Source organism: Leptonychotes weddellii, chromosome 1, assembly GCF_054177405.1.
Source record: "Leptonychotes weddellii isolate Sample4059 chromosome 1, ASM5417740v2, whole genome shotgun sequence".
Taxonomy (NCBI): Eukaryota; Metazoa; Chordata; class Mammalia; order Carnivora; family Phocidae; genus Leptonychotes; species Leptonychotes weddellii.
In genome coordinates, this window is record NC_138369.1 from 27977237 (window position 1) to 27993644 (window position 16408).

At 42.1% G+C, this 16408-nt stretch overlaps 1 protein-coding gene and 1 long non-coding RNA gene across 2 annotated transcripts in view; both read right to left on the minus strand.

Annotated features, from left to right (window-relative positions):
- The window catches only part of MAGI1 (membrane associated guanylate kinase, WW and PDZ domain containing 1), a 576983-nt gene that overhangs the window by 29006 nt on the left and 531569 nt on the right, over positions 1 to 16408 (minus strand). The window contains exon 15 of the mRNA XM_081805817.1: positions 5566 to 5782. Coding sequence (XP_081661943.1) covers positions 5566 to 5782 — 217 coding nt within the window. The remainder of the gene's footprint in view (positions 1 to 5565; positions 5783 to 16408) is intronic.
- Positions 6518 to 16384, minus strand: LOC145716784 (uncharacterized). The gene is made up of 2 exons (XR_014139673.1): positions 9721 to 16384; positions 6518 to 9685 (listed from the first exon to the last, which is right to left on the minus strand). It is a non-coding gene; the product is annotated as an uncharacterized LOC145716784 (long non-coding RNA).

Consider the following 16408-nt stretch of genomic DNA (forward strand, 5'->3'; position numbering starts at 1 on the left):
CGGTTGTTTAGATTTCAAGTTGGCAAGAGTGACTCACCCACTACCTTCAAATGTACGGTGTATGAATACGCCAAGAGAGAAGAAACTAAACGAACAGGTAAGTACAAGTCAGAGAAGTTTGAATCCAATATTTTTGCCTGAGCTATCTTAATGACGCAGGCTTTACACGGTGCTTTATGCCCAATGCATTTTTTTATTATAATTGCACAGGCTAAGCTGCAAGGCTCCACAGAACGTGCAGTTAAACTACATCATAGGACTCCCCTAAACACAATTTGAGAATGATATTTTCTTGAGCACGCTAAGGTAACAATATTTTCTTTCTGTTCAAGTAGCTAGCTACAGGGTATTTGCTCTAATAGCCTCACTGAAACAACAAATTAAATCAGGTTGGGACTCTGTCTTGGGTTCACTCAAGCAGGAGGATTATTTCCAAAATAGACCACGGGTGCTTTCCGGCCAGCTCTAGGTTCCTGGCAGAGTCTGCCTTGAGTCTGCCTTAAGTCTGCTGAGCCCTTTGCAAACAAGGGAAGGATCTCTGCAGAGACTTCCAGCCTCTACTCATTTTTCTCAGTATCATTTAACACAAGGACACTTGCCCATGCTACAGTGACATCAAAGGTAGCAGGTTTCTGCCTTCAGTCGCTCATTTAGGCATCCAGTGTCATGGTATAGGTGTTTGTGGCCAAAAGATGGAGGCTTATCATTCAGTTTAGTCCATAGGAAAATAGCATTTGTTCTCTCTGAGAATCAATGGGGAAACGGCAAATTGATTTAAAGAGCTTCCTGTTGAAAAGGAAAATGCCCAAGGACACCAAGGATGTTGAAGATGCCAATGATGAGCTAGGAAAACACAGACACAAACACGATACACCAACACAGACATGTTACAAAGAAAGTCTTCTGGCACCTTGACATTGGCATTTTAACCATTATATTCTTCCACCAAATTCCACGTACCCAAATATATAACATAGGTGATAAAGCAGCAGGGAACCATGTTACAGAATTACAGGATTTCTCTCTTTTGTGTTCTCTGCTGCCACTTCTTCCCAGGGGCACCGAAGTTTCTAGACCACTCCCCAGAAATGCTTTATTCTCTTCTTTATTTCAGGCAGATTTTACGAGAATGGAGCAGGGAAGAATTATCTTTCTGATATTAATATCACCTTTTTTTTTTTTTTTTTTGAGTGAGACTGAATCAAAAAGAACTAAGAAAACTTTGTCCAGTCTTCTTCCTTTTTAAAGCCCTTGCAGAGGGGACAATGTCAGCAGTTACATCCTTTGGTAATGCCAGGGACAACTCAATAAAGCAGTCAAAAGACTTCCTTTGATAATTACAAAGAATGGAATCACCAGGTTTGCAGAGAAACCTCCTGGTGTCTCCATTACTACAGACACAAATTTCCAGACTTAGATACAATGTGCCCATCGCTTTTTATGTCATCCTGTCTTTGGTCTGTGCTTGGTCAACAACAGCGCCATAATGCTTCTGTTCATGGCAGTTTTCCTTCTTCCCTCCCTTTTCTGAGTTTTTCCCCAGCACACCCCCGCCCCCGCCCCCGCCCGGGACCAATGGCAACATCAAACAGTATGAATAATAATGGAGAAATAAAAGTGTTCAGCAGATCCTTACTCTGACATTCTCCAAAACTCGTGGAATTGATCTCTCTTTCTCTTTCCCCCTTGCTCAATCCCGATGCAGGCGAAGGTGACATAGCTGGAATATTAATTTCACAATTTTGCAAAGCTTAATGTATGTGCTTTCTCTTAGTTCATTTTAATTTAGTTTTGATTGATAAGGAACGTGCAGTTAAGCTTTCACAGTAAAGGTCATGGCTGCTGTGGATTTTTAAAGACTATAGTTTGATTCTGGCTTTTTTTTTTTTTTCTTTTTTCATGGTGCTTTTCTTGTCAAAAAGCTGGTATTTAGAGCTGTTCCACTGAGAATTTCATACAACTACCATTACCATCTTAGACTCTTCATATTTAATTATACCCTAAAGTACGCATTTTCGTGTGACTTGTTTTAATCATATCATGAACTTTAGGTTTGTCTAAACCCTGATTTCCTTTTGAAAAAAAATTATGTATACTTCTCTTACTGCCACACTACAGGATTTATTTAAAGATTCCCAATGGAATTCATTCTTGCACTAATACCTGTTCAGATGAATTCTCAGCAATTCAACCAATATAGTTTTTGTTTTGTTTTGTTTTTAAGGTAGAGAGAGGGAGGCGGTAGGGGCAGAGGGAGAGGAAGAGAGAGAATCTCAAGCAGGCTCCACAGGCTCAGCGCAGAGCCCGGACGCAGGGCTCGATCTCACGACTCAGTCTGAAATCAAAAGTCGGATGTTTAACCGACTGAGCCATCCAGGTGCCCCTAGAGTAGTCTTTTATTTAGAGACACAAATCATCAGATCTGGCCAAGAACTGAACAAAACACAAATAAGAACTGTCATAACAACTCTTAAAATCTAGAAGTACAACCAACGTCCTTAAACTCACTACAATAAAGGATCCCATTGACCAATTCCGAATGTGTAAGCATGATTCTCCTGAATAAGACAGGTTTACATCGTTGGTACAATAGCTTTGACTTTTTTTCTTTCCAACCTATTTTGTGAACAGGTGCTGTTTCAAAGGCAAGCTTTAGACTTCCTTTTGTAGTACACACTGGTGTATGCTAGCTGGTCTTCCTGAACATTGACTAATAAGATTCCATCAGTGTCATTTTCAAAGACATGTGAGTAATTGATATGTTCTTAGAGAAAAGACAAAGCAGGCAACATGGCTTTTAAAGGACTTCCATGCTTGCCTTTGTTTTTAATTAAATATTTAAGCCCTTCAAAGGGATTTATTAACACATCTGCAATTCAGATTGATTCATTTTGACCCTGGTGTTTTGACAGATGGCCCTTCAAGAATATGGTATTTTGCACAGCATTTAGACCACGTCAAGGAATCTGATCAGGGATGGTGTTAATCTTCACACTGCTCTTCACAATAAAATGAAGTATAAGACAAATATATTTTCAAAATAAAAAGAGGATAACATGGGTCCAATTGAAGTGTTATTCCTGACTTCAATTTCCCTGTTTTTTCCTGGAGTATGGTGTTTGTTCAGTATGTCTTGGGGGAGGGGCAGGGAATCACATCTAACAAGGCTACATGCTCTATTTCACCCCCCTCCCCCCTGGAAAAGACAAGATAAAAAACAACCTAAGGGAATGGGAAAAACAGATCTGGGATAAAGCAAAATACTGATTAAAAGACAAGACTGATGTAGGTTTGTTTGCAGGTGCTGTGAAAAGAAGAAAATCTGTGACAGAGACCAAATAATTACCACTGGGGGAAAAGTCTCATTACCCTTATTGAGTGGTGAGGGAGAAATCTATGGGAATCTTAACATCAATTAGGATTCTAAGATCACTCAATTATGGAGCCTCCAATCACCAAAAAGAAATGGATTCTCGTTTGGGCTGCTGGATCCTATTCCATAGATGTTATAGAAAGTGAAGACAAAACTGGCCCCATTCCAAATATTTCAGTCTGACAGCCACCTGAATAATTTCGATGCTTAAATAAGCAGCTGGCTGTGGGGTAGGAGTAAGTATTTTACTTTTTATTTCTGGTAAAAAAAAAAAAAAAACTTTTTTGAAAATCTGATTAAATACCAAATTCTTAATGAATTTTGCTTCCATCAAGGTGAAAATGGCATTTGAGCTGGAGTCTCCTATTAAATGGATGCATCAGGATGGTCTGTCAATCCTTGATGCCCACCAGCATTTCAGAACACGGTTTATTTTATCACAGCAAGATTCACACATGAGAAAGTCCTAAATGTATATCGTATTGAGAAAAGCAGGAGCTTGGTCAATAAAGCAATATCTCAACATCAACTGAAGGTGGGCCATTAATTGGAGGAGCCACATGGTTAGAGAGAAATGTGAAAAGAATGTGAAAATACTCCTCTTTGAGAAACATTTGTTCAATGAAATCACTACAATTAGTGAGAAGACATAGGGAGAGCAGACCCCAGGTTCATACTTAGCAACTCATGCTTATGAGGAATGTTCCACATGGAACTTCATTTCCTCTGACCTGGCCTCAGGGATACTCTAGGGGTCTTTCAATACCGGGGACTAAATAAATTCCTACTCAAATTATCTGGCTTTTGTCAGCATAGGGAACTCTCAGCCAAAACAGCTTATTTAATTCCCCACACTGTTATAGTAAGAAGGCAATGATATTTCTCCCCTGAGGAGGGAAAGGATGGAGGGACTCCTGAGTGACTTCCAAAATGTGGTAATCATCATGACTCCAGACTTGCCTTTTGCCCCGTAACTGCTGAATTTCACCCAGTAATATGGCCAACTTTCCTTCTCAGATGGGGATGCTGGCCATGCTCCCCTGTTTTCTTTGAGTCACGGAGGAATTGCTCCAGCCAGCAAAGGAAAGGCTTCAGAGCCAAGTCTGAGTGGGTGGGCAAGAGGCTGGGGCCATGGGGGCTTTGCCTGAGAAACAACCACAGCTGTGGCCATAAACAAAACTTGTGCTGGGGCTGGAGGGTGGGGGGCACAAAGAGGATGGGCAGAGTGATTCTCTTCTGTCTTCCAATTTTAATCAGAACCTTCACCAGACCTCATTAAACATTCTCTTCAATCCCCTGCCCCAAAGAGAAATGAAGTGCATATCCTTCCTTCCTCCGGAGTTGCTTCATCCTGACCAATCACACTCATGAGAAAATGTAAGTAATAGCAACCACCAAAATGGGGGTTAGTCTGCATCCCCTAAGATTAAAGCACCTTGGAGCTTTCATTGCTAATGGTAGGATAAATGATTATTATTTACCATGAACAGTCTTTGGAATCATTTCATAATAAAAAGTAAGAAATAAAATAAGAAGGCAATGTTAGGTTTATAAGGGCCAAAAAGTTACAACGTACGCCATCACTAGTTCATATTTATCGAAAAGGTGAAGCCAAAGGAACACACTTAACCACAGTATAAATAATTAAAGCGCAAACCACTCACTGCTTTCTTTCTTTTTTTCCTTTCTAAGGGCAATGTTTAAAAAGACTGATAATGATAAAAAAAAAAAAAATGACCAGTAGTCTTAAAAACTAGGAGACCACTAAGAAAGCATTTAATCTCTTCTCATTACTCCTGCAATCCAAACCAATCATATTTATGTTCTATTGTCCATCAGAGCTGTTTCACGAGAATATGTCACAATCTCTACACGGGGAAGAGTTAATGAGACAGCAGCTCTTATCTGCCACTTCTTTTAACTGAAGGGAAAAATAAATCCATTTTTTTATCCAGGCCCTTTATTTTGACCACCATCCACATCTTGCCCCCCCCACCAAACTGAACACATAATGGATCCTCCAAGAACATCCAGCAGGTTCTGTCACTATTCTGAGAAGCTTTCGCCGAACTCTAACCGTGATTTACTTCTACCCCATTTATACATTGAAAATCTATTTTCAAGAAGCCTCAAGAGACAACTGCAGCCTTGGGCAGGGGTCTCGGGAAGATAGGAGCCAGGGTGCTACTCACGTCGGTTTTCATACATACTCCTGGACTGGGCCCAGATTTTAAAAGGATCTGGTTTTTTCTGCCCAGAGCTGTCGGTTTGATCTGGAGCTGGGGCCTCTGCAGGTGGGTACTCGGGGAGCACCTGTGTGCTGTGGCCTGGGGAGGCCGTGTGTAGGCTCCGGTGGCTGGAGACGCTGTGCTGAGAGCTATTCTGGCTGTCTTTTCTTTCCAGTGGTTGCTGAAAGCAAGCAAGTGAGAGAAGCAAGGAGAGAAGATTGTTATTGGTTCTCCGAGTGGGTGTTTCCATCAGCTTGTTTTTGTTCAGCACGTCTACGCACACATACATAAATATATCAACAACATTTTGGCTTCCATCTTTCTCCAGCTAATGCTGCATGCAGATAAATCCCCAGGTGATTGGCAGACAGAGAGAGGGGAGGGCCAGATGGAAAGACATAATCACAAACCATATTGCTCTCTGGGCTGTAGCAGAAAACAAACCCAGTTTTCATCAGAGGTCCCCAGCTAAGACACTAGGCACATGTATTACAAGATGTATCAATTTAGCACCCTGATTTTTGTCACCCATTTTTAAAAAATGGTTTTAAAAGGTCCTAGGGCAAGGGTAGAATTGGGGAGACCTTAGGAGATTGCTGTAATTATTTAGGTGAGAGAGAATGATGGCTTGGCCCAGGGTAATGTGACAGAGGTGGAGAACAGCGGTCAGATTCTGGACATATCCTGAAGGTTGAGCCAAGGGAATGGTTAATAGGTTGCATGGAAGGTGTGAGAGAAAGGAATCAAGGATGGCTTCAAAGTGGGGGTAGGGGTGCTGATCCAACTAGAAGACTGAAGTTGCCTTTTACTGATACAGCAGAGATGATGGGATGATTACTTGGGTCTTTGAAGTTGGAACAGTTCAGTTCTGGGCTTATAAATTTGAGCTAGTAGACATCCATCTGGAGATGTCCAAATAGCAACTGGGTATTTGAGTTTGAAGTTCAGGGGAGAGAGACAACATGTTTCAATCACTTCAACATCCTCATGGTTTTGACAAAATATGTTGAGACAAAATACCAGGGTGATTTAAATGTAAGGCTGTAATATCCAGAAGAAATACAATCAGGGCTAAAAATGTTCTTGGGGACTTCTCATTTTGCATCTTTCGATAATAAAATGCCCAATTTTTACCTGAAGGTTTGCCAGAAGTTCTTCTACACTATAAGGAAAAGAGATGAGACCTTTCAAAAAATCATGCCTAGCAGTCTGTGTGCACTGGTACTTATAAGCATATAAGTAATTATCATATGAAGAGCTTCCATAATTCTTAGCTAGTCAATTTTGCAGGCATCACATTTCACCTCTTGATCTCCTGACACTGCTGTTGCTTAAAAACCAAGATCACACTTTATATATGGGTTGACCTCAGGAGGTCAGCCTTGTTAGATTTGCAACCTGTCCGAAGTCCAAGCAGTTTTCAAAGGGAAAGAGTTTCATTAAATTTCAATAGAATAAGCAGGTTCCTGTTCCTTTAAAACCTGCTCAGCAAAAGACCCTTCCTATTTTATGAAATGCTCTTTCTTTGAATGTTGAATGGAGAGCAAAACCTAGTGGGAGGAAAAATTCCTGGAGGATATGAAATAACTTCAGTTCTTATTTTCTTGAATAAAAGATAGTGGTAAGCCCAGGTGTTCAGTTTCTCCCATTCAAAATAAAAACTCTGGAATCCTGCCTCTCACTTAATAGATGCTATGTCCCTATACTTACCTGCTTAAGAGTATCATAGAGGGACAAGAAAGGGTATCTCCATCCTCTCTTACAGAACCTGCATAGCATATGCTTTTTAAGTGGTTTAGAAGATCTTTGATCCAGAGCATTTCAGTTCCTTCAATTTCCGTATAGCATCAAAATCTTCCCCTTGGTCTTACAATCAATCCTATCAAAACCATTCCTTGCTCTCTCCCCAGGTATCCTTCACCTTTCACTTCCCATCTCCATGGAAATGTTCAAGGTCCCCCTTCGTTTAAATCTCAGCCCCTTGACTCCCTTCCCTTCCAGTTTTTGCTTTGAAGTAAGTATTTGAAGTAAAGCCCATTTACCCCTGACTATTACAGATTACAGATTTGAATATAGATTTTGGCAAGGCTTCAAAGTTGAGGAAAATTGGGCAGGTAGTTAATGAAAGCAAGATAGACCACCTAAAATTGTATTTGGTGTGCCTGCAGGAGAAATTTGAGGCCCATAGTCTAAACTAGCAAAGAGGTCTTGGTAGAACTAGGAGAGGCTTAATTCACTCAGACTCTAGGGGACCACATACTCTGGTGAAGGTGCCAGGAAAACACACTGAGGTTTGGGCAGGGAAAACCACCACCATCCCCCATGTCACCACTGTTCCCTGAAGATGAAATGCTCAGCTCGGACCTGGATGGATCAGAACTCCAAAGACTTGGACTAAAACCTGGTTCTGCCAACTTTCAACAGTCCTGCCCAACAGCAAACTCAGCTCTTGGGGCCAGGTCTCTGGTTTCTGCCCCAAGAAGCTCACTAGCTGCCTTCTTGCTTCCCTGGAGACATGCTGAAGACTTTCAGAGTCAGAAAATGTTCATGACAGATACATCCCCCACTCGCTTTTGCATGTGGGTGGAAATCTGTGTTTCTCTTCACTGTGGTCTTTACAAGGGTCTCGATTATAAATAAGCACATGCAGCATCAGCCCATTTTTGGTGCGAACACACTAGCATAGAAAGAAAAAAATGGAATTCAGGGTGCCTTTCTCCCCCCTTATGTTTTCCTGTATTGTCTACTTTTTATAATGTATAGACAATGCTCGTTATAATCAAAACAAAATTTAAAGCTATTTCTGTTTTAAAATAAACCTTGGTAGGGAGAAATAATGGAGACTGTTACTTTCTATTTTTTACATTTTTTTAAGATTTTATTTTTAAGTAATCTCTACCCCCCACATGGGGCTTGAACTCACAAACCCTGAGGCCAAGAGTTGCATACTCCACCAACTGAGCCAGCCAGGCGCCCTTTTTTTTTTTTTTTAAGATTTTATTTATTTGAGAGAGAATGAGAGACAGAGAGCACAAGAGGGAAGAGGGTCAGAGGGAGAAGCAGACCCCCAGCTGAGCAGGGAGCCCGATGCGGGACTCGATCCCGGGACTCCAGGATCATGACCTGAGCCGCAGGCAGTCGCTTAACCAACTGAGCCACCCAGGTGCCCAAGGCACCCTTTTTTTTTTTTACATTTTGGTTGTGTTTTGTTTTTGTTCTCCTCTCAGGAAAGGAGGAAAAAGATAGTTTAAATATAAAAGCAAATAATTCAACAGATAAAGGAGCTCTGAGTTCACCCAGAGAACTGCATCCCTCCATTCAAATGCCCACCTTGGTTCCTCAAATGAGTAGCAAATGCCAAATTGTGGGATTGGTCCATTGACACTAAATTCATTTCACAGTTAGTCAGTTGCCACCCCTACAGCTTCAGGCTCCCCCGTGTTGAGACTCCCCTTCACAAAGCCTCCCTGGGACCCAGAGGGAGCCTCACCGCAGGGTTATCTGAGGGAACTCATACTCTTCTTTCCCAGGGTCACTCTGTCGTCCCTGGAAACCGAATTATTGGCCATTCACTCCCTCTTCCTAAATTGGAGAAAAATTTCTTTCTGGCAGCCTTGCCCCACTGACAGAATCCGATAACAGGCTGGACTTTTCTCCCGTTAAGAATGCACACGTGCTTTTACCCACATGCCCACAAATGCATGTGCATGGATTCTGCCTGTCACCTCACGGCTTCCCAAGACCCTTCAAGGGCTGTCCCCCGTAACACATCTCTGCCACGGAGGACCTAGCAATCTCGGGTCTAACTGAAGAGACGGCTTTGCCGTTACCAGAGTGTGCAAATGAAGTCTACCAGAGATGGCTCGGGCCACTTTGCAAATTTGAACACCCTTTCTCACCTCCCAATAAATGACTCACTTCGGTCCAATTTAACACAAAATGACAGAATGTGGAATGAGTGTGTAAAACTGCCTCTGAAACTGTTTCTGCATTCCTTTGAAATGCCATCTACACTTTGTTCCTAAATTTGGAAAATTAAAGGAAAGCAGCGTCCCAAGAATATGCTTGAAAAACAATGCCACCACTAACATTGTCACTAAATGACACATTCTAACCCACACTAACGGGCTGATGCACAATCATCTGGTAGCTGTTTGGATTTTCCCCTGATAAGATTTAACCTCACTTTATGTTTCTTCCTAAGTTCAATTATGAAAACTAGGTAATTTGAAGATGCATTCTATATTGAATATCTCAGTACTCTAAGTTTTTTGAAGCTATGCTCTGTGTGTTTGTGCAAAAGTTCAAAATATGCCTTTTGACTTTCTGTGGGCATGCTAATTAGCCATGATGTTGTCTTTTATCCAATTGGAGCTCAGAACTCTCCAGGAGAAAAGTCATGTTTATGTGTCTCTCAAATTAAAGTCAGCTTGTCCCCTTTACAGCAGCCTGGATTACCTCCTAGGGAACACCTGGCCCATGAGAACAAACTCACTTCTCAGCTAGTTATAGAACAGGATCAGAGTTGCATCTCATGGGATTGTCTTTCTCCTCATTTTCCTAAGAAAATGTTTTCAAAGAAAAGTATCTGTGGTTAAAGATACATTTTCAAGTCTGTTATTCTACACATACTAGCACTGTGCAAGCACCTAGCACAGAAATGACAGAACACCCAGACGAGGCCCCCTTAAGTAACTACCCACATTGCATTTATTCACTCAACCAATAAATATATACTGATGACTTCCTCTGAGCCAGATTCTCAGGGATACAATGGATAAGAAAGAAAGAGATGGTATCTAAACTCTTAGAATTTATACTTGTGTATTGAGGTGCGTGTGTGTGTGTGTGTGTGTGTGTGATGGATATTAATCGAATAATCCTAACAGTTTGATAAGAACATACTGCAATGTCCTTTAGATAGGTGGTAGGGAGAAGCTTCTGGAAGAACAGGCCATTAATGGAAGCAGCATGTGCTCAGTCTTCAAAGCAAAAATGAGTTTGGACTGTCTGAAGAACAGAGAGAAGGAAGCAAGGGAGTAGGGTGGTGTGAAATGAGCTCAAAGACCAGATGCTGCAAGGGCTTTGTGAGCTACTTTCAAGAGTTTGGGACTCATTCTTAGTTCAGGGGAGAAGAAATTCACTAACGAATTTAAAGCAGAGATGTGCCAGGAGCCAAGTAACTCCTAGCAAGTTTGGTCTGATTACTGAGGGGTGACTAGGTTAGTGTGGACAGGAGTAAAAGCAGGGAGCCCGGTCAGGAGGCTATTGTGCAGTCTATGTAAGGGACCTGAAAGGTTTACACTAGGGAAGAGCATGATGAAGGGGAGGGACAAGTGAAGTCAAAGACATTTTGGTTCAGATTCAACAAGCATTGCTGAATGACTGAGTGAAGGGCAGGCAAGAGGAGGAGGGGGAGGACCCCTTGGAAACATGGATTTCCACCTCCCAGCTCTCCAGCTCGAGCAACTAGTTGAAAGATGTGCCACATATTAAGATGGATATTTCCTATGCTAGTTCTTGTCACTATTCTGATCTTTGTGAAGGAAGATTTTTATTTTTAAAGATCAGATCAGTTGACTAGGATGAGAGAAATGGGCTCAATTTTCAAAACTATATAAAAGTCCTTGGTCACACACTAGCCATAAACTTGTGTCATAAGACCTTTTAGAATAAAACTGTACCAATCTCGGGTTGCCTAGGTGGCTCAGTCGTTAAGCATCTGCCTTCGGCTCAGGTCATGATCCCAGGGTCCTGGGATCGAGCCCCGCATCGGGCTCTCTGCTCAGCAGGAAGCCTGCTTCTCCCTCTCCCACTCCCCCTGCTTGTGTTCCCTCTCTTGCTCTCTGTCAAATAAATAAATAAAATCTTTAAAAAAAAAAAAACTGTACCAATCTCCTAACACGAATGATTTCTTAACTATTGACAGGCCAAGGAAATCGGGAAGATGCAGTGGTTTTTATAAATGGAAATGGGGAAAAAAAAAATCAACTCATCAGTATTTCACGGAATGATTTCAAAATGAAGGTACTTATAAAGTGAGCTGAAAATATTTGCTCGGAAGAGCAAATGAATACAGAAAGCACTTAGAAGCTTAAATGATGAAAAGAATTCATGTGGCTTAAAAATGACAAATTGATCCATTTTAAAGCAAAATTATTTACAGTTCACTTATCTGCCAAGACTGAAGGCCACTGCAGTGATTTACATGGACAACAGGAAAAACTCCAAGTGCTGATGAGATATTAGGCCAATGTCATTAAAGGTTGTGCAAAAATCAGAGGCTCAATTCCAAGCCAAAGCAGAGGATGGTCCTTGTCTCTTTCTTTTATCATTTATGGGTCTAAGTCAAATAATCTCTTCTAAAAGGGCAGAGGAGAGGAATTAATGGAAAAGAAAAGGAAGGTAGCAACTGGATAGGAAAATGAATTTTGGTTCACACGGGATGTTTTAAAGAAATCTAATACAAAAGCAAAGTCTATTTTCTAGACTCCAAGGGGTTGAGGGTTTGGGTCACTGTGAGAAGCTGAGGGGCAAGGAGATTTACGGAAGCAATCCTAGTCCTTCTTCCATCTACTACTTCCTGCTTCTCCTGGGAGCCTGCAGGAGCTTTGACGCCATGTATTCTTGCCTAGTTGCGGGACAAGTGGTTCTGGGGTGCTAAGACAACCAGGAGAGTTTGAGAAACAGGCAGGACACACAAAATGGGGTGATTCAGGTTGGGGTCACTCTCTGGGCACATTCCCTGAGAGATCCCTCCCTCACATCTCTTAACAACCGGTTGTCAGCAATGTCCTTAGGATCCCTTCCGGGGGTAGGGAATGGAGGACCATGGAAGGGAAACCTGTCACTACTGCTCCCTTTGAGCTTGCTGCATTTGCTGCAAACAGCTTGGTGAAGAGAACAGGCTTCCTTGATCCTTCCAATATTTGGTGTCCCCTGTATGAACACTTTGTGTGAGAAGTCTTTTAGTTAAGTAGGAAAATTTTATCTCTTTTATGAATATGGTATGCTTTCTTTGATCTGACAGTAACAGCTAAGTAGATATGGTTTCCTACATTGCTCAGGCTGCTGGGGAACTCGGAAAAATTCCATAGCTCAATCACAGCATCTCACCCTTGGGTCCTTTCTCTGGCTTTGTGGGACTACTTAACTTACATTGTTGTAATTAAGAGCTGAGTGATTTTCATTATGTTTGTCCCTGGTTCTACATGATCTTTCTGCTTTTTATTTATAATTATCATTTTTTATTTTAATTTTTTTAAGTAGGCACCATGCCCAGCATGGAGCCCAATGCGGGGCTTGAAGTCACCACCCTGAGATCAAGACCTGAGCTAAGAGTTGGACCCTTAACCGACTGAGGCACCCAGGGGCCCCTATCTTTCTGCTTCTTGAACTTTTGAAAGTTTTGGACTTTATGCCCCATGAAGAGGATCCATATAGATGTGCCTGTTTATGTGGCTATTGTTTATCTCTCCCCAGCTGCGTGAGGGCAGGAATGTTTTCTCTTTCGATGTTGTTGTATACTGTCCCTGGATCTGGCATATAGAAGATACTCAAATACATGTCACTGAAAAAAGTACATAAAAATTTTGGTGATTTGAGACGATGAGTCCTTTTTTTGAAAGAGGCAATCAAAACATCATTTGTTTGTAAGTTCCACAAAGAAAGTCACCTGACCAACTTACTTATCATAGTATTTCCAGTGCCTCACACCAAACCTGACACTTACTAGATTCTTGACACTAAATGCTAAATAAGTGGATAGATGGATAGATGGACAGATGAAGGAAGGGAGAAAGGGAAGTAATAGTTCGGAAATGAGCTAGTGAGAAAACAAAAGTGAATGCTGACTTAAAATTCAGGGTTTTGTGTATATTTAGAGTTTTAAATTCTTTTCTTTTTTTAGTTTATTACTATTTTTTTTAGTAATCTCTACACCCAACATGGGGCTCGAACTCACAACCCTGGGATCAGGAGTTGCACACGCTACTGACTGAGCCTGCCAGGCGCCGCTAGAGTTTTAAATTCTTACAAAATCCTCGTGTGTGATTCAGAATGAGAGTCTCAGTTAAATAAGTTTCCAGTCAGGATGATTAAATTGGGCCTCAGAATCAGTTTCCTAGTGAGGTCTAAAACCTGAGAGCAAATAGGTCTTATTTTTGTCTCTGCCATTTGGTAGAAAAATTCCTAATGTTATGGCTGTCCAGGTATTAAATTAATAACGTTTTATGAAGACACTGCCATTGTTCCCAATGAGTATAGAACCCATAAACTCAACATTTAAAGTAAACCTACTAGATGAAACTGCTTATTAAGAGTAAGCTGTAGAGGCTGCCCAGGAGGGGAAACAAGATCAAAAAGTCCCTTTGTTCTAATAAAAACCCAACTACTTAATTATTGAAAACATTAAAAAAAAAAAAAGTATGAGGGCAAAAGGAAGCTGTCAGTCACATGAGCAAGCCAACAATGTCAGGAATCTCTAAGAGCAGAAACATGGTCCCGGGTTAAGATGGTATATTCACAGAGCTAATGGTAAATCTCAGCATATCACAACCCAGGCACAATCTGCGTGCATTCATTACACAGCCTGCACAACTAACCCTATCTGCCGTTGTATGACTGGCTTTCTGGAACCACGACATCCAGCTTCCCCATGGACTCCCCCTGACCGCACCAGAGAAATCCCATCATCATCTGTCTCTCTGGCAGGACATCATCAAAATTCAAACTGGGGAAGGGAACCAGCTTTCAACCCATCGGTACAGAGCTACAGATCACAGATGTTAGCAATGCCCTACTGACAACAGCAGGTCTTGGCTGAGAGTTCCCAAATTCTGTACAGCAGCTGCCCGAGTGTGCCAGCAACGCTGTGAAAGCCATCATCCCCGTCCTGGCACAGGAATCAGGTAAGGACAAGCCCCAGGCTGGGGGCTTGCTCTTTTCTCACTCGGCAACACACCAGTCTCTTAGCTTGTGGTAATTAAGAGCCAGCAGACTGTGGGCAAAGCAGTTAAGAAGGCTTTTTTCCTAGGAATGCAGCCGGAGTAATTGGCTTGCTGCTTGCTAATGACATGGCTTCTACAAAAATAAACTGTCACAGGCAATTCTCTTAACTGACTTGGTGAATACAGGCTCTATACCTGTTTGATATCCTTCGAGTTCAGCAGTGAATCCCAAAACACTTTGGGGAAGGAAAGATGCAGCTGGAATCCACAAAAATCCTTCTGCCAAGTAAGTGTAAACGGGATGCAAACCCGAAAAGAACGCCTTGCTACTTGAGGTCATGCTCCCTGTGCAAAGCTGCTGTATGGCCCCTGGTATGCTCCTTGTTAAGACTCCATCCCTGTGGGGTGTGTAAAAGAAGTCCGTGCATCACACAGCATGCTTGAGGGTGCCGGAGGAAAAAGGCTGGCTAACTGAAGCTCATGTGACAGATCTTCCAGGTTTGCTTCTCTTTTTCTGAAGGCTGAATAGGCTTCTATGACCCAGGGACGAGGACACACATGTGCCATGTGCGTGCACACACACACACACACACACACCACAAGCACGCCTTGGCATCTCTGTGGTTCCAATGTGGACACCTACTGGCACTTTTCAGCTGCAACATTAACACAAACTGACAAGGGAAGCGGCCCTAGAGTCACATGTTTCAGTTGCCACAGCCCTGTGCCATTGGAATCCCATCAATTATTGCAGGTTTTTCTCTTTGGACAACTTAGGAGCGGAGCATAAGATTGCAGGAAGCTCCCTCTCTCATCTCCTTAATAAACTTCTGCCTCTCGCCGCCAGGCTTGCAGACAGGTGGAAAGAATCCTGCTGCAGCCCCTGTGAGTTGCAAAGTTTTAAAGGTTCTCCCTTCCCAGATGGCAGAAAGCTGTAAATTTTCCCTCCCCCAATAGTCTAAGCCACGTGGAAGTACCCCTCTTTATCCTAATGTTAATGAATGGGGAAGCTTCTTTCCCCCGGATCAATTTCACAGGCATCATAGTTCCAGATTTTGAGTTTTTAAGTAGCATTTTAATTTGTTGTCAGTGCCCTGGGAGCAGAAGCTCACACCACCAAGCAAAACACCACAGCCTCTAAGCTATTAGCTAACATGTCAACTAGGTAATGCATCTTCAGGGAAACCAGATTAGAAAGGACAGCAAAACATTGATTTTTTTTTAAAGAATCCTATACCTGCAGCATAATGCTGCTAAAGCTAGCAAAACAACAAAGGACATTTCGACAGCAAGGAAACGTCTTATTCTCAGTGCTGGGGCAGTGAACATTGTTCCATGTGAGCATAGATATATACACAGGGCAGAGCAATTCTTTTTTAAACCTGCAGCCTTTTTAATTTTGTAAATAATTCACCATTCAATGCATAAGAAAGCTCAGGGAGAGAATCTGCCCAGGTGAACGGATGGAAACACCAGTTAAGAGCAACCCTACTCAGGAAGCAGGTGGAGCTTTCCCCCACCCCCCCTCCCAAAGGAAACAATAGCATTTGTATCAAGTTAAAACAGGGAAGAAACTCCATCCATTTGAACAAGAGTTGTAATGTATTTATACAGAGAAGATTCCAAACATACATTGTTTAACCTGGCTTCTGCACCCTGCCCACAAATCACTGGACAGTTAAAGATAAACCCAATACCTTCTCTATCAAACAGACCCCCAGAACTTAATAAAATGAGCCCGGGCTACTGTCTCCCCCACCTACTCTAAAACACATTTTGTGAAGTCAAGCAGATGGCGTCCCTTCCCACCACCAGTCCCTCACTCCCCCCAGACAAGAACCAAGTAACTGGTAAGTCCT